The following is a 23,994-nucleotide window of genomic DNA, read 5'->3' as shown; positions in this document are numbered from 1 at the left end:
CTGGGATCACCTGGGCCAGGCCAACCAATGACAAAGGGGGATTCCCGTTGGGCTCATGGAGATTCCATTCGCGTAGGGATTCCTCACCTACAGAATAGAAAATCACCAAAAATACAATTACACACTAAAATAAAGTAAATCAGATTCAAAATTAATTACCATTTAAACATTAAAGAATTAAACATTTTTAACCAGGAACTTTCAATGTAAGTGAATGGTTAACCAGTTATAAAATTTGTATTTAACATTTATTTATGCCTTATGCGGTTGAAAGGAGGCGTTAGGGTTTCGTGTTTTTGCTGGGCAAATGTCCAACCCAGCGCCAGCGCAAGTGAATTTCTAGCGGATGGGCACCATAGCATGTGGAAAGCTGGAACTCGTGGGGCGGTATGACGCCATACGCACGCTGTCATAGCTCTGTGAAATCAGGCCCATTGTCTTTTGGATGATGTTGCCAAGGCAACATGTAGGAGAACAAAGAGCGGGTGTGGCAGGGCGAGGTCAAACACTCGGTTATAATGCTTTTGGTTATTAAGGGTTAAAGGCAGGTGGTAGCAGCGGTTCAGACTGATTCAATATTGAACACTGACGGTGCTGGGACTGGGGACCCGAGTCCGGAGTCAGCCCACTAAACTGGGTGAATCTGCTGGGCCTCCATTGCCAGTAGTGCGTGTCCGTGAACAGGAGGAGCGGCCTGATGAGGCCAGGTCAGCAGGAAAGGAAGAGAGGCAGAAAAAAAAAAATCAATCACATTATACCAGAACTGGACATTTCCCGAAATCTGTTGATGCACCACCGCATATCCGCAATACAACACGATCTAACCGAGTTTACCCGGCTCCGGCCTAGTCTTATTTGCTATTCCTGTGGCAGCGAATTTCCCACTTCACCCTGAATAAGCTCGGCTGTTTAAGATCCAAACACAAGGACCGCAGACCAGAACCTTATGTCGAAGATCTTTATTAAGTACAAACAAGTAGCAAGTTAAACATTAAAATCACATCCATGCAATTACCAAGTTTGACAATCCCTGGCCACTTCCTGCCCGGCTCCCCTGGGACCGCAATAACGGTCATCAGCATCTTCGAAACCAGATACAGGGAAAGGAGAAGGAGGTTTGGGGATGGGAAAGATTTCCCCTCTGGGGATCAGGAAGAGCAAATCATAAAGATTAGAGACTCGTGCATCACTAATCAAACAAAGTTAGACATTCCTTATCCAATAAAGTCAGCGACTGATCAAATCGGCCGGGTGAGCGCCAGCGGATCGGTCTGAAGAATGAGTAAAATTTCACACTGATCCGCTGAGATCCCACGTGGAACGGAGAATTAAGCATCGGGCACAATGTTAGCTCTCGGGCGCTGGCCCGTTTTCAAAATTCCAGCTTAGAAAACAGTTCCGCTGCCCGGTTGGGTTTTGACGAGACACTAAACCGGACCGGAATCATTCAGTGATCGCAAGTTGGGGATTATACCGGCGGCAGTAGTAAAACTAAAACATGGAAGAGGTTTCAGAGGCCCTTGGATAAGACCGGACTGAGCAACGACAAACGTACACACTGATCAGGACATTCCGGCTCTCCACTGCTCACTGACTCCGGTTTCCAGTCTCCCTTTAGCCTCAACCCGCCTTGTTCATCTGTAAAGTTCAGAGGGAGAGAGAAACGCGGATTTCAGTCTCAAGACAGTTACTTCTGGCCAGCTGGACTCACCCCGGCCCCCCTTGAATAGTTTGTGTCCCGGACACCTCGCCTGGTCCCCTTGCGATAGACCGAGTCAGTCACCAAGACCTGGGATCTTCCCGTTCATGTGTCCCAACGCCCGCTGGGAGAAGGGATACAAATCCAGCGTTTGATGGTTACTCGCGCCCTCCCGTTATTTCAGTCCAGTTTGAACAAGCTGCCCTTTACCCGTCCACTATGAGGCTACAAACTGCAAGTTGTACATTAATTGGTGGGTGCGGCACAATTAGAGCAGATTGACAATGAGGAAGAGTGCGGGCCATCCATCTCCCCGACGCCCCTTTAATAACCCGTCAGGGAACGAGACTCCAATCCCCAGGGTTCTGTTGTGAAACAAACGAAAGATTCTTGGCTCTCAATGTCCAGAGCCGACAGCCATTAGTTTGCAGAGTGTCTCAGCTCAGACGCTGGCCGTTTACCTCTGGGGTTAGATTCAAATCCAGCCCGGAGTTGCCGAGGCCTCTCCCAAAAATACCTGAAGAAATGTGGGCCTCAAGCCATTTTTCAATAGGCACAGTCCCGCCGTGGGCCCTGGTCCTAGAGTGCCAGCCTTATTCTGGTTGGCCTGAGAGTTGGGCGTGTCCAGAGATGCTCGAACAGGCCAGTGTTTGGGGGGGGGGAAATCAATGTTTAAATCGGTTCTCATTTCAATGTTTACGAATTGAAGATTATGGGCAGAGAGCGCGGAGAAGGTGAAGATACAGGGCCTCCGAGAATGGCCGGGAGAAGAGCCGACTCTAGTACCTGGTGTCTCTTGGTGCCTGGCCCGCTTGCGGCCTCTCGCTTGTGTTCGATGTTCAAGCGCGTCAATGTACTCGGCCATCGAGATATACTGCCCGACTGATGCATTGTCGCACTCCCTTTTCCTGGGGCAAGACATGTTGAACGGTCTCGACACCGTGCATCCTCTGGGTGAGAGTGCCTGGAATGACAGTATCGTTAGTGCAGAATCTCAATATCTATCCTACGCCAGTGCAGAATCTCAATCTCTTGATCCTACTCCATTCTCAATCCCAAGATTGACAAGTGCATACAATGTCTTGCACCTCCAAGGCCAATGCATCCTTCCCGAGGCGCGTTGCCTAGAACTGAACCAAGTACTCCAGAGGTGGTCCAAACAGAGCTCTGTACAACCAAGTACTTCCACTGCCGGCCTTCACGCGAATAAGCCCAACATCTCACTAGCCTTGTAAAGTTATTTTGTAGTTGTCCACTAGTTTAATGATCTGCTCATGTGCCTCTCAATCACTACTCCTTCAGTTCCTAGCTGACCATTTATAAAAATACTCGGATCCAAGTTCCTCAGGGTCTAAAGTGGGTCACCTCACTTCCCTACATTAAACTCCATCTGGCCACAGTTTTGCTCGATCACTTATCAGTGGCTTTTTGAAAATTGCTGCTCCCACCTACACTACTAACTGCGCCATCCAACTCGCTCTCAGACTTGGATATATGGAAATCTATTCCTTCATTCAACTCATTGAAAGTGAAAAGCCGAGGCCCTAGTACGGATTCCCTAGGGGAACCACCAGTCACAACCTGCCAATTGGAGTAAATGTCCAGTAGCCCTACTGCCTGCTAACCAATTGCTTACCAATGTCGAATGGTTGCCTCCTTTTCCATGTGCTTTTATTTATGCCAATAGTCTATTTCATGAAACCGTAAACTAATGCCTTCTGAAGTCCATATAAATAACATCCGTAGAATTACATAGAATCCCCAGCACAGTAACAGCCGCTCTGTCCAACTGCTGTAAGCTACACAAGAGCGTCCTTCCACCCTAGTTAATCAACTCCATGGGTAGAACCTTGTATTCATTTTACTTTGTGTTAATGTAGCTGCTCCTTAAATGCATCTATGCTATTTGCCTCAACTACCCCCGTGGTATCCAGTTCCACTTTCTATCCACCAAGTAGCTCCTCTTGAATTGTTATTCGGTTTAATTCTGGACCATTTTATGACCTAGTTTTGGATTCCCCACAAGCAGACACAATCGGTCTAGTTTTTCCCCTAAAGCCCGGCATTACTAGAGACTTCCATCAGGTCACCTCAGAGCCCCAGCCCGTTAGCCTTTCCCGATGGTGCAAAACATTACATGGATGGTCCTTCCCCCGTGTCTCTTCAAAATAGATAGATAGAGAGAGATCACGTTTACAGTTCAGGAAGTCCCATACAAATTAACTACAACTTCTGCTTTTCAATTACTGTCTTCTAGTAAACCCCAGGGTTTGGTTTGTAGGGGTTCTTAACCCGGCCTTGCTGTCGCTACTTTGGATTTGTGAATCTGTTCCTAGAGACATTTCCTCCTCTACTTCATTTCAATTCTTGTTTACCAATATTGTGGCCTCATCATTTCCTTACCAAGATGCACCAACTCCTTTAAATTAATTTGCCATTTAAATAAGCGATTTACCACGTGACCAAGAAAAATAGGCAAATCAATTACCCTTTACAATGCCATGCTGCCTCCGTTGTCCTAATGCTCAGTCACTACCACTAATATGTCGTGGAAGATCGTGAATCTTCAGCTTTGATGCCCGTTACCATTTTCTCACGGATTTAAAAATTCAATTAATTCTACACTGTTTCCTCTTACTCATTATTTCGCATGTCTGCCATTTCCTTGTACTCAATTACAGCATGGACTTTATCTGTGGATGCTCAGCATGGCACGAAACTTGCAATTGTTTATGTTTATATTAGGAAAAAGGTGGTCGTGAGCAATGTGCACCCCCTTGAAAATCAGTAACTGATACTGTAAGAGAGGAAATGTGGCCATGTTTCATAATGACTATTTATAATGGAAGACGACAACATGCCAGACATTAAGGAAATGTGGACTCAATGAAAGCAAACACTAACAGTAATGAAGCAATGAATGGCACTAAGTGACACATCCCCGGACCATATGGCTCCCATCCCAGGGATTTGAAGGAGTGAGAACATGCCAGATGCCGCAACTATCATGTTCCACATTTTTCTCGATTCAACAACCATTCCTTTCGTGGGAAAACTACATGTCACTTGCTATTCAAGGAGTGTGAAACCAGGAATGAGAGCGCAGTTAGCCTAACACCTGTTGTGAAAATACTAGAGTCTAAGGATAGAGACCAAACATTTGAAAACTTGCAGCCGATCATACAGCCAACATGGATTTGTGAAAGGCAGATCATGCCTGACGGAGGTGTAGTCGGAGGAGGGTCTATGGAATTCCATAAGGCTCGCGATAAGTTCCTAAGACTGTTAGCTAAAGGTTCAAGCTCATGGAATTAAAGGCAAATCATTGACCTGGTTAGGAAATTGGCTGAGCGGCAGGAGACAGTAGAGATAATTGGCAGGATGTAACTAGCGGTGTCCCACATGAATATTTTGTCCGCAAACTTGCACAGTATTTGTTAACTAACTGATGGGATAGAAAGGCGCATATCCAAGCTTGACGATGAAGATAGGTAGCACTGTGAGCAGTGCAGATGGAAGCATAAAATTACAAAAGAGAGATTAAACGAATGGGCAAAACTGTGGCAAATGGATTTCAAAGCAAGTGTGAGGTCATCCACCTTTGGACAGAAGGATAGATCAGACTACTTGCCAAATGGTGAAAAGCTAGTAATAGTCGAGGCATAAAAAGCACCCGCCCCCCCACCATGTACATAGATCGTTAAAAAAATAGCTAAGGGAATGCTGGTCTTATATCGAGGATTGAACAAGGGGGAAAAGAGGTAGAAGTTATGCTACTCTTAGACAAAGCCCTGGTTAGTCTCCACCTGGAGAACTGAGCGCAGTTCTGGGCACCGCACCTTAGGAAGGATATATTGGCCTGGCCTTGGGAGGGAGTGCAGCGTAGATTTACCAGAACGATACCTGATCGCCAAGACTTAAATTACGAGGAGATATTATATTAGCTGGAACTTAGGTGAAGAGGATTTGGTCGAAGTTAGAGATATTAAATTGAACTGAGGGCAGATAGAGAAACTATTTCCGCTGGTTGGAAAGTCTAGGACTAGGGGACATATCCTGTTAGCACCAGACCTTTCAGGGGTGAAGTTAGTAAACGCTTCGACATAAAATAGTGTTAGAAGTTTGGAACTTTTGTAAACGGCAATTGATGCTGGGATCAATTGTTCATTTTAAATCCAAGATTGATAGATTGTTAGCCAAAGGTATTAAGGGATATGGGGCAAAAGCATGTATATGCAGTTAGGTCACAGATCAGCCATGATCTCACTTGGCAGATCAGGTGCGAGGGGCTAAATAGCCTGCTCCTGTTTATGTAGCCATCAAGGCTTTTAATGAGAAACGGTTCAAGGTATCTTAGCATTCCTCTCAGCGTTAAATGTTACCGTGGTTCTCGGTGTTCATCACTCACCGAGGGCGGGTACTTGCGCAGATCCTTGATGAAGTGCGACAGTTTGTACTCTGGGTCTGATCCGGACTCCCGGTGACCTTCGGCTGGCCTGTTTGTGTAGAACTGGACATTGATCGGCCTGGTGAGCGGGACGGAAATCCTCATGTTCTGACCTGAGAGGAGAGCACGAAGATTGAGAAAGGCATCGGATCGCTCAGTAGGCTCAAAGACCCAATAGTCATTCGCCATTTCCACACTACTGATAGTTAATTAACAGACACCGCTCCATCCAAACTCCCTTCGGTTTTTCATACAAGCACCTCTTTACTCGGTCCCAGGTTTAGCTATAACTATCATTTTTACATTGACTTGATGAATCCAATTTCTTCCTGTAGATCAACTCAAGATGGGAAAGGCATCAGGCGTTCCCCAGTCTGCCCACAAGACCCGATGCTTATCTTTGACCCTCTCCCTGACTAGCAAGTGCCGACTGTATCCTTAACCCAAGCTTGCATTCTCTAGATTTTGCTAAAAACAAACTAAATACGAATGAGACACCATGGAGGAATAACGCCACAAGAGAAATGAGTGTAAAGAGGCATACATTAAGTACATGGACAGCAAGGGGAGAGCACAAGGGAGAATACGAAGAGATTAGGAGAGAAGTCAAGCCTCAATTAGGAATGCAGAGGAACTATGAAATTAAATTAAGGAACTTAAAACAATAGTAATACAAAAAGCAAAATACTGCAGGTGCTGAAAATTTGAAATACAGAAAATGGTGGAAATATGCAGGCCAGGCAGCATTTGTGGAGAGAGAAACAGTTATCGTTTCAGGTCGATGACCCTTCGTCAGAACTGGAAAAAGCCAGAGATGGAACAGGTTTTTAAGCAATTGTAGGGGCAAGGAAGGGAGGGAGGGGGGGGTGGGGGGAAGGAAAGAACAAAAGGAAGAGCTTGTGTTAGGATGGAAGGCAGGAGAGATTAATAGATGGTGCAAGGCAAAAGGAGGAGATGGTAATGGGACAAGAAATAAAAGATGGCTGTAGATGAAGTGTAAATGGCACTGGCAGAATGAAAGACACTTGCCATGTGAGGAAAAAATAAATGGAAAAAAGATAGGGGCAGAGGTTATGGTCTGAAATTGTTGAACTCGATGTGGAGTCCAGAAGGCTGTAAAGTGCCTAATCGAAAGAGGTGGTGCTGTTCCAGGAGCTTACGCTGAGCTTCATTGGAACAGTGCAAGAGGCCAAGGACAGTGAGGCCCGAGTGGGAGCGGAGGAGAAATTAAAGTGACAAGCGACCAGATGCTCGGGATCACGTTTACGTGCTGAATGGAGGTGTTCTGCAAAGCATTCACCCAATCTGCATTTGGTCTCCTGAATGTAGAGGAGACTGCATCACAAGCAGCGAATTCAGTTTACTGAATTACAAGTTATTCACTTTCACCTGGAAGGAGTGTTTGGGGCCCTGGACAGTGAGCGGTATAAGTGCATGTACTGCATCTGCTCCACTTGCATGGGAAGCTGCTGGGCAAAGGGGAAGGGGTGATAGAGGAGTGGACCAGGGTGTTGCAGAGGGATGGTCCCTTCAGAATGCCATCTTCTTTTGCTATGCACCATCTCTTAATCTCTCCTGCCTTCCATCCCAACAGACCTTCCCTTTGTTCGATCCTCCCCCTCCACTTGCTTAAAAACCTCTCCATCTCCAGCTTTTTCCAGTTCTGCCGAAGGGTCATCGACCTGAAACCATTAACTGTTTCTCTCTCCACAGATGCTGCCTGAAACAATAGTAAAATGTTAGACAAGTTAGAAAAGGAAGGTTGGCATTGTAATATGGCCACTAAGGGATGGACAGGATAATACCACAGGCAGCAATAGAGATGGCAGAAATAAATAATTACTTTGCTTCCGTCTTTACCAGGGAGATGGAACAAGTGGACATGACGCTGGAAGGAGATTAGAAATGAAATAAATGCATTGACATATTAAATAAACTAAAAACTCAAAACCCTGGTCCGAATGGATTACATCACATTTTAAGATAACCTAGGGACGATAGCAGAGGCATTACTACATATTTAGTAATTTGTTAAAGTGGTGGTGCCAGATGACTGGCGGTTAGCTAAAATATCTATATTTAAGAAGGCAGAAGAACATGTCTAGGGAACTATAGACTAGTCAGCTTTACATCGGTGGTAGGAAAAATAATGGAATCCCTACTAAAGGAGAAAACAGAACAGAAGCCAAAATAAATGGTCAATATCGATTTCGAAAGGGAAAGTCTGCTTGATCAACCTCAGCTGCATTTTTGGAAGTAGTAACAGGGAAAGTAGACGATGTAATTTATCTAGATTTGCAAAAGGCCTTCGATAAGGTACTACATAACAGACTGATGAACAAGGTCAGAGAATGCAGAGTCAGGGGACAAGTAGCAGGTTGATAGCTAGCTGGCTTCATAACAGAAAGTGGGGGGTAAAGGGTAGTTATTCATAGTGGCAGAAGGTGGGTAGTGGTGTTCCACAAGGACCAGTGCTTGAACCACTGCTGTTCACAATGTAGACTTTGGAATCAAAAACAATTCCGAAATCTGCAGCTAACCACCAAATTGGGTGGGTAGGGGGTGGATAGTGAATACTGAGGACTGCAACAAATTACAAGAGGACATGAATAAACCTGCAGAATGGGCATATAATTGGCAAATGAATTTAACAGATAGAGGCATTAGGTTTTGGTAGCAAGAACAGAAATGTCACTTAGTTTTCAGGTTGAGCGTCTGGGCAGAGGTACAAAGGGATCTCCGTACAAATATACAAATTGCTAAAAGTAGGGACACAGGCTAATGAGGCCATAAAAATGCAAACTAGGGTTTATTTCTAGAGGGAAAGTATTGAAAACTGGTGATGTTATGCCAAATTTGTATCGAACCTTGGTTAGACCACACTTGAGCACTGCGTACAATTCGTCACCATATTATAAAAATGATATGAGGCACTGGAAAGGGTGCAGAGAAGATTTACAAGGATGATGCCAGAAATGTGAGGGTATACCTGTCAGGAAAGGAGGAACAGGCTGAAGAGAAGGCCGAGTGGCAATCTAATAGGAAGTCTTTAAAATATTGAAAGGTTAGTGGATACAGAGTGAATGAATCCACTTGCGGGGAAGAGGCCATCAATGAAAGATAGTCACCAAGACATCAAATGGGGGAATTAAGGAGAAACGTCTTTACCCAGAGAGTGGTGAGAATGTGGAACTCGCTACCATGGAGTGGTTGAAGCGAACAGTATGGATGCATTTCAGGGGAGGCTAGACAAACATGAGGGAAAAGGGAATAGAGGGTTACGCTGATAGAGTTAATGGAGAAAAGCAGGAGTAGGCTCGAGTGGAACATACATTCGGTTGGGCCGAATGGCCTTTGCGCCACAACCTAATATAACCCCTGAATCGCTTAAGTCAACCAATAGTCTGTCAGGTGTAATCTTCCATGCAGATTGGAAATTTGGGCGCATCCCATCATAGGTCTCCCTACTGCCCACTTGAGCTATCACTTCAGTCACCTCAAAAAAATCTAAAAGTTACAGGATTGTCACTGAATCCCTATTAACTGAAAGTCCACAGCAGGAGCTGAAGGGGTTTCTGCAGTGCAAGTGGAGGCGAGCAGCAAGAAACATCGTGTAAAACTAGATACATCAGCAGAGCAAGGGGAACCATTTCAAAATTAAAAGGGCGTTTGAAGTGACGCAGCTCAGAAGGGCACAAGGACAATATTCAAGTTCTCCTGGAACGTGAATGGGCCATCTATTGCGGTGCTGAGTAAGGCCCAGGACAGTCTCAGGCCTTGGGGCAGAGTTGCTGGACTCTGGCAGAACATCAACGACAACAATTCACTCGCCATCATCGAGAGAACCACCACTTGAAATGTCAGCAGCACCACACTGGAATATGGCAATGATGAGACTCCATGATGGGCCCGCTCCTGCATAGAGCCGTCTCACAAACAACCACTTGGGCAAGATCCTGGAGGCCATTGATGCAGTGGGAGCCCCCACCCCATGTTTTCTCGTGGAAGATCATTTCTCCAAATAGAAATTGGGTTGATCATGATCCAATGGCCCCAATTTACTGCATGCCACTAGCCAGAAAAGATGGACCTGGATTGGTCATATTCTGAAGTCCTCACCAGGATCCCTAAGCAAATGTGGAGCTGGACACAACCCAACACGGATGCAGCTGAAGTGAACTGGAGTTAAAAGTCCAAGGCAGAATGGAGCTGTGTCGTTTGGCTACTGCCTTATGTATCGGCACAGGAAGAATGATCCGGGACCCGAGAAGGAATAAATGCCACTCTGACACATTCAGCGCTATCCATCCCTGGGATGCTCAGTAGGGATGTGGTGCCAGACCATCCTGCTGGAAAGTCTTCCCTCAAGTGGAAGAGACAATACAGATGCAGACTACTGGTGGCTCCAATATCAGCAGATCAAAGAAGGCCACCTCCAAACGGACCCAATTATTAGCCTCAGCCGCTGTGTTAAATATTGATCGTCAGCCTCGGATCAACTAACTGATGGAATTGTTCTTTCCCTTGTAGAACAGCCTCTCAGTTGAAACTGCCGACAGGGGCAATCATGAAAGATGAGTTTTAGAAATGGACAATGTTGGGAATCAAATTGAACTCGACTCTAGAGAAACAGAATCTGAATTACTTTAGAAGGCAGTACAACCTACGCACCCCATACAAACTACCCTTCTCCCCATAGTTCAGGTGATTACAAAGAGCCTGTGGACTAGCTAAAGCCATCCTCACGAAATAGCATTAATGAATCTTGATGTCCATCGCTCCAACATTGGATATAGACACCTCCCTACAAAAAGGTACGTGGAATCTCTTCCAGATCAGCCATGTGTAGTCAGCCAGTTTACCTGTGCCAGCAATCGCGAGAGGCATCATTGCTTCGTTGAGCAGCCTGTGCTCTGCCGTCTCCTTTTGTAATCGAGAGATTGTCGACATTTCCCGCTCCTCCGAGCTTATTGGCCTCCAGTATACATGGCTCCTGGACCGCCTAGTGGGTAAAGGGAAGCACAGATGTGGTTAGTTCACCCAGAAAAGCGGAGTTGGCGGTTAGCTCAGTCTGGCCAACACTACGAACTAGACAGTATTCCATGAACCTGATTCACACCAACACAATTCAAGCGCTCCCAAAGAGAAAGCAAGCATAAAGCATCTTTTAAGATTTGCTTTTATATATCTCATCACGACCACAATTCCAAAAACGCTTTAGAAATTTGAAGTGTAGCCACTTTTGTAATGTAGGAAAGGTGCCAGCCAATTTGCACACAGGAAGCTCCCAAAAACAGACCAGATATTCTGTTTTACTGACGTTGATTGAATATTGGCCAGCACACCGCGGATAACTTGCTGCGGCTCCTCGAATTAGTGCCATGGGGGATTTTACGTTCACCCGAGAACAGACGTGGCCTCGGTTTAATGGCTCATCCGAAAGGCGAGCACCACCAACAGTGCAGCACTCTCAGTACTGCACTGGTGTGTCAGCCTAAATTATTGTTCTGGTTTCTGTAGTCAGACTTGAAACCACAACCTGCTGACTCAGGCGAGGGTGCTCCCAACTGAGCTGCAGCCGACTCCTCCCTGCGTCCCCCCACAAAATTGGCGAATTCCTAAGAAAAGCCAGGTTCAATTTGCACCCCAACCCCAGTAAATTTACAAGGAGGCAGCACGGTGGCATAGTGGTTAGCACCGTTGCCTCAGTGCCAGGGACCCGGGTTTGAATCTGGACTCGGGTGATTGTGTGTGGAGTTTGCACATTCTCCGTGTTTGCATGGGTTTCCTCCGGGTGCTCTGGTTTCCTCCCACAGTCCAAAGATGTGCAGGTTAGGTTGATTGGCTATGATAAAAAAAAAAATTGGCCCTTAGTGTTAGGGGGGATTAAATACGCGTGGTTACGGGGAATAGGGCTTGTGTGGGATGGCTGTCGGTGTAGGGACCGGGTGCTAGGGTTTGGATGATCAGCCATGATCTCGTTGAATGGCGGAACAGGCTCGAAGGGCCGAATGGCCTACTCCTGCTCCTATCTTCTATGTTTCTATGAATTGGGACAGGTGCCAGGACCTGAACGAGAGGGCTTCACTTCGTCATGAGTCAGCTGGTGATCATCCTCTAGCTGGGTCTCGGGCTGTTTACGTTCAGGTTATTCGGAGGGAAAATATCCTCCAGGAACGAGTGAAGGCTCAAACCTTCGGGGTGAGCGAGACCAGCTCGGAGTCTTGTAGACTTCCTTAGCAGAGGTCACGCATTAGCGGGGCTGCGATAGTTAATCTGGATCCGAATTTCAAAAATCACCAGGTCTGCAATGGTCACTTCTAGTCCTACTTCCCCTCGGCCCCAGAGTCACTGGAGGGTCGCGAGTTCCTGGTTAGATAATTGAACTGCAGGCGTTTGAGCCTCACGCACGGACAACAGACACGGAGCCAACGCCTCAGAATCCGATTTACAAGACCATTCAGAGGTGACACTACACTAGAGCCATTCCCCATCCCCACCTCTTACTCTAAATGGATAGCGGGGACACCGGATGGTCCAACACTCCGCTGAAATGGTAGAAATCAGGTCCAGACTAAGGCATTAAGCTGCGATCGGTTTCAATCATCAAGTGGTGCGTTTAACCGAGGGAATCACTGCAAGAAGCGGCGTGAATTTAGAATTTACACAGGTCTCAAAATGCAATATCCGGACACCGACTTTTGGGCGGCATGAATTTAACTAACTAGTCCGGATGTAGCCGAGGCAAATCCGAAACTCGAGGTTTGATTTGACAGGGGAGCAGTTAGCACGGGTGACAACAGCAGATAGAGGCTCAATGTGGTGAATCGGGATTGGTGGAAATCACAATTGGAAGTTTACGTACAGAAGGATGCCATTCGTCCCATCATGTAATGTGCCGGTCGAAATAGACAGCTAGTCTGATCCCACTTTCCATCTTTCGATCCCTATCCTTACAGGTTACTACACTGCATATCCAAGTACCTATGAAATGAGGGTCTCTGGCCGCACCACCCTCGGTGAAAATTTCTAAACTCTAATCCTTCTCTAAAGACTTTCAATCTGTTCCCACTGGTTATTGACCTCCAACTGAAATAGGTCCGTCCTATCCATTATCTAGACCCCTCAGTTTATACACCACAATTAAATCTTTTCCAGAGAAAACAACGCCAGCCCATCCAATTATTCCTCATTGCTAAAGTGCTCCAGCCCCGTCAACATCCTCGTAAATCTCCCTTGGACCTTCTCTAGCGCAATCACATTTCCTTTAACGGTGACCCCCAAAACTATACCGTGATCTAGCTGTAGCCCAACTATTGGCAAAAGAAACAAGACAAGCCCTGTTCCTGGGACTAGGGACAGGGTCACTGGTCAAGGCTTGGAAGCTAAGCAAAGCCAGGCCTGGTTAGTACCTGGAGGAGTGACCATCAGGGAAGACCAGGTGCAGAAGGTCACGGAAGGAGCCCCGAGGGGCGGTTGGTGAGAAGGTCACGGAAGGAGCCCCGGGAGGGGCGGCTGGTGAGCAGGCCCGGGCGTTGGGCTGAAGATTGTCGGACAGGAGGAATGGTGGAAATGGAATGGCGGCGCGCACAGACGCAGCGGCTTTGCTTCTCCCAGGACGGTGCTATTTACGTTTAATGTTAATGTTATTTGTACTGGACTCATGGGAGCTTGCAAGATCACATTTCGTTGTGCATTGTACAATGACAATAAAGTTGAATTATTATTATCAGAACCGCGACCGTGAGAAAGAACAGTTGCAACAGGAGCCACGCATTTATCCCACTGATTCTCTTGGTTAAAATGCACGGCCCTAAGTCATGGGGAAGCTGGACACTGAAGGAACAAGCCCAGTTCGGACCGACGTGTTTGCAACTTACTTGAGAACTGTGGGAGTTAGAGGCTGAGTCAGCTTGGGGCGCCAGGGGACCACCACCACGTGACCGCGATCACCTCCCGATTGTTGGACTGCAGCAATCCTGCCGGAAGAGAGCGATTCATTTAACATCCAATCATCTATCAGAGGGAGACCAGCTGCAATAAGGAAGCATTATATGGAACCAAGTGAAACCTGTTGGTTATGAATACCATATTCAGTTAGTCCTGACTGTGGGCGTTAACTACCTGGTGAATCGGCCACTATTCTGGAAAGGAACTGTAGCTTTATTTACCGAACAAATTACTGGTGAAGTCTAGATATGAGCAACTGGCGGTGGGAGAAATTACGACCAAGACCAGCCAGTTCTCAAAGGAGACCAAATTGGGCAGTTGCGGGAAGCTAGCCGATTTCTGGCCATATTTTAAAGCGGCTCAATGAACCGCAGCCCCCGGGATGTAACCAGGCTGAATTAACAAGGCGAATCTTCAAACAGCATCGAGCTGACCGTTCCACTTGCAGCCAGTGAACTGTAAAGTGAGGAGCCGCCAGAGCAAGGCCGAGTCACGATATCCAAAGAGTTAAAGAGTCTGCGCCTGTTCTTTCGTCGTGCAGTCCAGTTAGTCCCACTCCTCCATATCCATGCAATATTATCCCTACAAGTATTTATCCAATTCTATTTAAGGCTACTGTTCAATCGGCATCCACCATCCTAGCAGGCAGTGCATTCCAAATACTAACCACTCGTAAGAGTTTCTCATGTCGCCTCTGGTTCTTTTGCCAATCACCTTAAATCTGTGCCCTCGTGAGCTACCCTTCAGCCATTGGAAGAGGATTCTTTTTCTAAGCCCTTTATTGTTAAACACTATCAAACAGCCTATTAGCCTCCTCTGCTCCAAGAAGAACCACCTCAGCTTCACTATCCAGTTAACTGCAATTACTCCTCCCTGGAACCAATGTTAAATCTCGTCTGTACCCTTAAGGACTTTCACATCCTTCCTAAAGTGTGGTGACCAGAACTGGACGCAATAGTTCCATTGTGGCTTAACCAGCGCTTTATAAATGTTCAGCATAACTTCTTTACTTTTATACTCAATACGTCTATGAAGCCCAAGATACATAGATACATAGAAGATAGGAGCAGGAGTAGGCCATTCGGCCCTTCGTGCCTGCTCCGCCATTCGATGAGATCATGGCTGATCCTTTAATTCAGTATCCCGTCCCCGCCTTCTCTCCGTAACCCTTAACCCCTTTTGCCCGTAGAAATATATCTAATTCCCTCTTAAATATATTTAATGAGCTGGCGTACACTGCCCTCTGTGGCAATGAGTTCCACAGGTTCACCACTCTCTGAGTGAAGAAATTCCCCCTCATCTCTGTCCTAAATGGTTTAGCCCTTATCCTTAAATTATGTCCTCTAGTTCTGTTCTCACCCGCCAAGGGAAACATTCCTTCTGCATCCAGTCTGTCTAGACCTGTCAGAATTTTATACACTTCTATGAGGTCCCCTCTCAATCTTCTAAACTCCAGTGTGTACATCCCTAAACTACATAGTCTCTCCTCATAGGTCATTCCCGCCATTCCTGGTATCAGCCTGGTGAATCGCCGCTGCACCCCCTCCATGGCAAGAACATCCTTCCTCAGATGAGGCGACCAAAACTGTACACAGTACTCGAGGTGTGGTCTCACCAGTGCCCTGTACAGCTGCAGCAAGGTATCCCTGTTCCTGTATTCTAACCCTTTTGCTATGAAGGCCAGCATACCGTTTGCCTTCTTGACCGCCTGTTGCACCTGCATGCTCGCCTTCAGTGACTGGTGTACAAGAACACCCAGGTCTCTCTGTACTTCCCCCTCTCCCAATCTATTGCCATTTAAATAATAATTTGCCCTCCCGTTCCTGCACCCAAGGTGGATAACTTCGCACTTGTCCACATTATAGTGCATCTGCCATTTATCCCATATGCTTTGCTAACCACTCAATGTCCTGCCACTTTCAGGGGCCTAAGCACACTAACTCTGTCCCTCCACACTTTGTGTCATCAAGTGTATATTGCATCTGCGTTCCTTCTGCCAAAATGCATCACCTTACACTTCACTATTAAATTCCATCTGCCACTTGTCTGCTAGCCTTGCTATGTCATGTTGCAGTCGACTGGTTTTACCTTCACCGTTTGCCATGTCTGACTTCAAGTCTTGCAACTCCAATTTACCTTGTCCAGATCCTGCTAAATTCATTGAAAATAGCCCTCCATAACTAGGCTAAATCTTACCATACGATGATAAATCTTCGAGATGCTCTCCAAATGTTACATTCACCAAGTGATCGAGTTCGTTCCCCAGGACTAGATCCAGCAATGCCTCCTTTCCTCTTTGGCTAATAAACTTCTCCTGAACACACCCGAATTACCTCCTTGAAAAATCACTGCCCCATTCCATAGAGGGAGTTAAAGTCTCCCATTATCACTACTATCGTTCATGCATCTCTAGTTTTTGAAAACTCTGCCCATGTATCTCACCAATTAATGGCCTATAAAATACACCAAGTAGCCCAATATCTCCACGTTGATTGTAGTTGAGAAACCAAGACTCTGCCGTTGATCCCTCAAGGACATTTAGAATATTTTCCTCAATCAAAACTTCTACCACTCGTGTTTGTTCCCCTCCCCATCTCGCCTGAAGACTTTGGAACCAGGATATGAAGCATCCAATCTTCACATTTGAGCCAGTTTCCGTTAACGCCACATATTCGTGTTTTTTTGCGCCTGCAGCTCGCCAACCTTAAGCAAACCGTGCATTCACATGGGCACTCCAAACCTAGCTTGGACTTAATGGTCCCACCCAATTCTGTATTTCTAACTAGAACTCAGTTGTGTACATTTCTACTTTATAAATACAATATTGGTGCCCAACCATACTGCCGAATTAGTTGAAACCCTCCAAACATTGACTAACTTGTCCACAAGTATTGGTGCCAGCCGGCCTTCTTGAACAGGTCCCTTCCGCCGCAGAACTGGTCCCAATGTTCCAGGGATCGGTAGACCTCCCTCCTGCACCATGTCTCTAGCCATTCATTCACCTCCCATTTCTGCTCAATAGCTCGTGGCACTGGGGATAATCCAGATATTACTACCCTGGACAGTCTGCTTTTTAAAATTGCTGTTAGGTTACATTCCTGGTGGCAACAATCCCCCCTAAAATCCACGTTGAAACCAGTTCGAACACCAACTCAACGAAGCTAATGACCAATCCTTCGGTAGTCACCGGTCGGCGGAGAGGGAGCACAGACAAGCCGGATAGTATCAGGCAGGGTCTAGAGATCCTGGAAACCCAAACTCATTCCTCACGTTCAGCCTGGTCTTTGCGGCCAACGGCGAGGCTGAATGGTGACACGGCAAATCTACAGGACTCCGCCACTGGAGGTTGAGGGAGACTCGGCGTTACTTACCCCCGAGGCTGGGCCGGACCCTCAGCAGCGGACAGTTGGCCATCGGTGGACCGTCTCCTGGCCGCCAGCGAATTTACCGTGTTCGGGGGAGTGGTGGGGATTCCAGCGCTCGACGCTCCGCCTTCTGCAGAGACAGGATGAGAGGCAGGAGTTTAGGTGGTGGGGGCGGTCAGAGCTCCTAAAATGAGGCCAAACCGGGATACTGAGGCAGTCTAGAGCCACATTTACACAAACTCCAGGATCCGAGTCCAGGGCCTGTTCAGAGTCCGGATTTAGCCCCCGACCCCACAAGAAACACTCCCCGGAGGAGGAATCCACACCCCTTCCCTGTACAGAGGGCGAGCGGTTAATCTAGGAACGGGGTAAATCCTCAGCCCCCAAACCTTGGAAATCAGTCGCTCGGGTTCGCTTGATTTTAGGAGCCGGTATACAAGCACCAAACAGACCCATTCCTAACTCGATATTAGATTTAAACGGCGGGTGCTCCCGGGGCATCGCACGTTGTCGGTCACGAAAGCAGAAGCTGCGCTTTAACAGGATTCTAGGAGAGACACATCTTGCGTCATATGTTTTAAAGGGATCCCAGCCCAGCGTTAGAGACAATAACCCGAGTCAGAATAGTTCTTCATCCCCTCCCAAGCCCCTCGAGCAAAGGGTGACATTTCATTCTAACCCAGCCGGTTATAATCCTCCGGGAACTTCTAGCCTAGAGTGCGCGGCGGGCACTGTGATCGGTCCCCGTGACAAGTTGACCACACTCCGGGACTCGGTCTGTTCACAGCAGAACGTTGAACTCAGTCTGGTCTGGGCTAGTGAACCCAGACCCCCGAGCTCCTGGTTTGGAAAGATCACTCGAGTGGCCCACGTGGATGGCCAATGGGCAAGTCGCCGACAGAGGCGGGGCAAAGTTTGAAAAGCAAACTTGACATCGAAAGCGTGTCTACTCTTGATTGCGTGCTTAAACAAATTGTCTAAAATAAATAAAACTTCACAAATTAAATTAGAATTTGGTTGTACAGGTTGATAATGCACTCCAGCCCCCCCCCCCGGGTCGCAGAAGTACTCAAGCTTGCTGGTGACACCTCGTGCTCCATCTCGGCCACCCGGGCGCAAACATGGCCACAGAAGAGGCAGGCAATTGGGCTGAACGACCCCCTCGACCGCCCGCTGCCTGGACCAATTAATGGCTCTCGGACAGGCCCAGGAGCAGTCCTACAAAAAGGAGGTTCTCCAACCTGCCCGCTCCCCTCCGCACTGGGTGACCCTAGATCAAGAGCGTGGGACTGAAGTGCAGCCCAAAAATCGAGGAGCAGCCCCTTCAAATAGTGAAAGAGGGGCTGGAACCTCACTCAGTGTAGATGTGAAACATTGAATCCTCCAGGCCGCAGAAAATGCAGGCGGCCTGGGAGTCCGTGAACCTATTTAAAACCATATTGCACGGGACTCCTCCGTGCAACACGCTCCAGGCCAAGTCCCCAATAGAACAAGGGAGGACTCCGGCATAGAGAGCCCTCCATTGGGGACCTCCGGTGGATGGCAAGACGGCACGCCAAGGCGTGTCCGGACGGCAGGCAAAGAGGAGAGTGTGCAGGAGCAGCCCATACAGGGAACAACTCCACGCTGAATGAAAAGACACGGAGGGTATTTCCTGGAGACGGCTCAAGTTGTGTGGTGCCGGGCGCTGATGAGGAAGTCCGTCCAAACGGGGGAAAGCTCGAACGGGATCGCCCCATGTGCTTGAGCCACCACGATACACCTAGTGGAGTAGGGGCCCAGTGCCACTTTCACCGACTCGATGGCTTTGACCGCAAGCCGGACATTAGCCAAAGACGGGCTCCACACCAGCTCCTCCGGCGCCATCCAGCCGGCGCCATCCAGCCCGCTCCTCCGCCATCGAGCAGGTCCCCGACTCTACTCCCCTTGCCAGGCACAGCCCTGTGCTCCGCTAGCTACCAAACCTGCGGTCGTGGAGGTGCGGATTCCTGAGCAGCGGCTCCCAAAGGGCAGCCGCCATTCCTGATTTTGGGGGGGGGGCTGCTCCGCCTGGAACCGATGTAGTTCCAAACCCATAGCAGTTCCTGGTAGAAAACAGGCAGCTCCCGAAGGCATGCACGTGTACCGCCCACTTTCACAAACAAGCTGCATGTTGTAATTGAGGCCGTGCAGCTGGTGGAAGGAATAAGTCACCAGCACACACCATCTCGGAGGATTCTCGACGTATAGGTATCTCTGCAGCATTTGAAGACGGAAAGCAGCAGCCTGGGTGAGAACACTAGCACCTGGCCGCCCTCCCTAAGCGGAAGACTCAGATCTGCAGCAGAGTCCCAGTGCTTCCTTTGTCCCAGAAGACGTCGAGGAGCTTCTTCAGCATCTTGGCAACAAACGAAGGGGGAGGGATCAAAGTGACCAACCCGCACCACAACATGGCGGCCACCAGCTGGTTTATGACCAGCACTCGACCCCTGTAGGACAACACTCGGAGCAGTCCTGTCCAGCATCCTAGGCGAGCAGTGACTTTGGCCTCCAGCTCTTGCCAGTTCACTGGCCAGGCGTCCTCGACAGGGCTAAGGTAGACTCCCAAAGAGAGGAGGTGCGTTGTGCTCCAGGCGAAGGACCTGAACTCTTCTGGCAGGGAGTCCACCTGCCACTGATCCACCAGGAGTCCAGAACATTTCTCCCAGTTGATCTTGGTGGAGGACACGTCCTAGTAAATCTGCTGGCATTCCCGCATCCTCCGCAAGTCAGCGGGATCTGTGACCGTAACACAATAGGCAAGGGCCTCCACGCTGATTCCCTCCGCATCCGATACCAGAGATCGGTCATCGGCCAGCAGCCCCAAGAGCTGCTTACAGACCCCGTCTTTCTTCCAGCTAGTAGAAGGGGGAGCCACGGTCCAGGTCCCGCAGGAACTGGATGCGAAAAAAAAAAAGTGTCTAACCCAGCAGTACCAGGTTCGGTGTAAAAAGTGAAACATTACTCAGATGACAGTAGAGTGCGGTAGAAGTTGGGAACTCTCGTCCACAAGTAACAATTGATACTAGCTCAAATGTTAAATTTAACTCAGTCTAAGATTTGTTAACCAAATGTATTAGGGGATAAGGGGCAAAGGCAGGCATGAGTTAGGTCACAGATCAGCCACGATCTCAATGAACACTTTACAGCCAAAGTAGTACTTCTGAAGGAGTCACTGTTGTAGTGTGGGAAACAGCAGCCAATTTGCACACGGCAAACTCCCACAAACAGCAATTTGGAGCAGGACTTGAACCCACAAACTGACTCAGGCGTGTGTGCTATCAACTGAGCCACAGCTGATGTTAAATTCCCCTTGCTACATTTAGTATTAGCTCCAGTCTTGTTGTACTGTTAGAAACAGCAGCTAATTTGTGCACAGCAAGCTCCCACAATGAGGTAGTGTCCAAATAATCTGCTTTAGTGATGCTGATTGAGGGGTAAATATTGCCCAAGACACCAGGGAGAACTCCTGCTCTTTGAATTAGTGTCAGAATCTTTTACATCTCCGAGAGCAGACAGGGCTTGGTTGAACATCTGACCCTCCAGCCAATGCAGCACTCCCTCAGTCCTGCACTGGTGTGTCAGCCTAGAGAGTTTTCTCTGCTCAAGTGTCTGTCGTGGGAATTAACCTATAACCTTCAGGTGTGGGTGCAACCAGTTGAACCACAGCTCGACACAAGTTGATCAGTAAAGTGGGCCTTAAACTCTGCCCATTTCATGACCAAGTGTTGTGGATTGACCAGGTTTAATTTGTTTTAATTCGTCTTTGAACCAGTTTGATTAAAAATTAAGTACTACAATACCTTAAGATATCCGCAAACAGTAGTTTGTTAAGTATTTTCCAAATTTAAAAAACCGTTAAGGTCCAGCAAGTGAACTGGAGCCTGAAACTACCCCAGGCCTGCAGCCCAGTGTCACCATCACAGCTCCCGAGAGCAAGGGCCCCTCCAACACCTAACTGGCATGGTAAAAATTCTACTTACATCTAGCTCATCTCTAGAAACCCAGATTAAGATTACAGACAGTGGAAAGATGTGGGGCAATCCATTAGATCTGGACTGAGATTAATTTCCATGCTCACATCAGAACTTAAGCAACTTCTTAATGTCTTCATTGGGTGCAAGGCGCTTTGGGACGTCCCGAGGTCATGAAAGGTGCTACATGAAAGTTTCTCAAGATTCTTAACACCATTAGAAAAGAGATCGTTCTAATAGTCAGGAGACATTAAACATCCAGGTCACCGAGTGAACCTTCTCCAGACTCAGCCGCTAAATCACGGATCTCCCAAACATCTGGATTTCAGAGACCGAGTGAGTAGAAAGAAAAAGCAACTTACCGGAATCGCAGAGTTCTTCCCGTTCAATCATAGGGCTCACCACAGCCTTTGGAACTCCACATCGCCAACGTTTACAAGGTAAATTGATTTTGGCACCACTCCAATGACAGATTTAATCTGCGTCCGAAGGAGACAATCAGCTCAGTTAGGAATGACCATTAACATATCTTGAGGACACGGTAATGTGTCAGTAAATAGGAGGACAGTGTGAAGGAAGCTCAGTGAAGCAAGCTCAGAAATGATGGCGGAGCAAGCTCGAGGGGCCAAGTGACCTATTTCTGGTCCTATTTATGCTCTTATGATTGCGGCGCTGCATTCCCGGCCAAGCAGCTTACAAAAAAGCCTTAGCCTAAATCAGAAAGAAACAAGCAGCCGAGACCAGGAGTCCACCCCAAGACCTGGAAAACCAAACGCCGGTTAACCTGCGGCCTATAAATAATTAATACAAAATTACAGCAACTATCTCAAACAGCATCAGCACAGAAACCACTCCAGATTCAACCCAAAACTTTTGGGTTCCCAACTAAAAACAGAAGGACAACAAACTGAGGTCAGAGAGAATGAAACAATCTCCCGCTCACTAAAAGTGCCTTTTCTGTAACCCCAGAAACTACTTCCAAAAAGCATCAGGTGGACCGCAAATACCAACATGTCAAACCTCACCGAACGCCGTTCACTTCTGTGTTTCTAGCTCTGCAGCTCTGCTTTATACGGGACTCGAATCGTGCGTTGACCAATCAAATCTCAGTTTTAATTAAATCCCTGTGACCAGTGCCGTCCCAGGTCGGAGGACCTCCTCGTGGGCCTGCTCCTGGGCCTGGCCAAGAAAGCCATCAATTGGTCCAGGCAGCGGGCGGCCGAGGGGGTTGTCCGGCCGGATTGCCTCCCTCTCTTCCGCGGCCATGTTCGCGGCCGGGTGGCCCTGGAGATGGAGCACGCGGTGTCCACCGGCGAGCTCGAGCTCTTTCGTGACCGGTGGGCGCCGCGGGGACTGGAGTGCGTAATCGATTTAAGAGGCCAAATTTTAATTTGATTAATCGGGTTATTTAAAGGGTTTATTTGTTTAAGGGTTTATTTTTTTGGGTTATATAAAAAAAAAGAGGTGACCAGTGCCGTCAGCAATGTTCTCGCCCGATGGGTGTCCGTGCTGATTGAGAGGCAGCATCTTGTCCAGTCGGATGGGATTGAGTGGAAAATACGCTGCGAATCGAAACCGATCCTCAGTCATTGGGTCTTTTTGATGGACCAATAAGGGTGAGACTGGGTTGCCCCACAGTTAACAAACAACAATCTAAAGCTGATTTTTGTTAAGGTTAGCCTTATTGTGGTTAATGAATGTAATGGATTTATTATGAAGTTGATGTATTGTAATAAGTATTACCAGATTTAATAAAAGATTTGAAATGCAAAAAAAACCAAACAACAATCATCGCAACAAGTGCCCGTTTTAGGGCAACACTTACATTTTGTTTAATTTGTTTATGGGATGTGGGCATCGTTGACAAGGCCAGCATTTATTGCCCATCCCTAATTGCCCTTGAGAAGGTGGTGGTGAGCCGCCTGCTTGAACCGCTGCAGTCTGTGTGGTGAAGGTACTTCCACAGTGCTGTTAGGGAGCGAGTTCTAGGATTTTAACCCATCGACGATGAAGGATCGGCGATATATTTCTCTGCCTGTTTAAAGGGGCAGTGTCTCTGTGTCTGTTTAAAGGGGCAGTGTCTCTGTGTCTGTGTAAAGGGACAGTGTCTCTGTTTAAAGGGACAGTGTCTGTTTAAAGTGGCAGCGTCCCTGTGTCTGTTTAAAGGGAGAGAGTCTTTGTGTCTGTTTAAAGGGACAATTTCATCGAGCCATAGAGACATAATGGCAAAGAAAGAGGCCGTTCTGCCCATCGAGTCCGTGCCGGCTCTCTGTAGTGCAATCCAGTCAGTCCCATTCCCCCACTCTATCCCCGTAGCCCTGCAAGTTTGTTTCACTCAAGTGCCTATCCAGTCCCCCCATGAAAACATTGAGGCCTAGAAATGCAGTCGTGTTTGCGCCCACTTATTGGCTATAGAGTGGTTTGCGCCCGAAGTTTTTTAGCGCCCGAAATTCAGTCGGTCCCTAACATCGGCGTTAGCCGGTAGCGCTGCGCCGGCACCGATGACGTCATCGGTGTGCGCAGCGCCCCGGTTCCAATGCG

At 47.7% G+C, this 23,994-nt stretch overlaps 1 protein-coding gene across 1 annotated transcript; it reads right to left on the bottom strand.

Moving 5' to 3' along the window:
- Window positions 1-836: 836 nt before the first annotated feature.
- Window positions 837-22,478, bottom strand: LOC147119844 (targeting protein for Xklp2-like). The gene is made up of 7 exons (XM_085985281.1): window positions 21,816-22,478; window positions 17,468-17,591; window positions 14,027-14,125; window positions 11,009-11,148; window positions 6,108-6,259; window positions 2,486-2,663; window positions 837-1,638 (listed from the first exon to the last, which is right to left on the bottom strand). The coding sequence occupies exons 1-7, from the start codon at window positions 21,844-21,846 to the stop codon at window positions 1,511-1,513; spliced, it is 852 nt and encodes a 283-aa protein (XP_085841407.1). The 5' UTR covers window positions 21,847-22,478; the 3' UTR covers window positions 837-1,510.
- Window positions 22,479-23,994: the final 1,516 nt, after the last annotated feature.

The sequence above is a fragment of the Somniosus microcephalus genome, chromosome 4 (assembly GCF_052327205.1).
Source record: "Somniosus microcephalus isolate GS21.2 chromosome 4, FLI_Smic_1.0, whole genome shotgun sequence".
NCBI classification, from domain to species: domain Eukaryota; kingdom Metazoa; phylum Chordata; class Chondrichthyes; order Squaliformes; family Somniosidae; genus Somniosus; species Somniosus microcephalus.
Note: the sequence above shows the minus strand (reverse complement) of the source record. Positions and strands in the feature narration are given on the sequence as shown.

Excerpts from the sequence above, each read along its gene's own strand:
- LOC147119844 (XM_085985281.1), bottom strand. The coding sequence starts at position 21,846 with ATGATTGAACGGGAAGAACTCTGCGATTCCG. Across the intron at positions 11,149-14,026 it reads CTAACTCCCACAGTTCTCAA|GCGGTCCAGGAGCCATGTAT; the intron begins GTAAGTTGCAAA and ends TTTACCCACTAG. Across the intron at positions 2,664-6,107 it reads TGCGCAAGTACCCGCCCTCG|GCACTCTCACCCAGAGGATG; the intron begins GTGAGTGATGAA and ends CTGTCATTCCAG.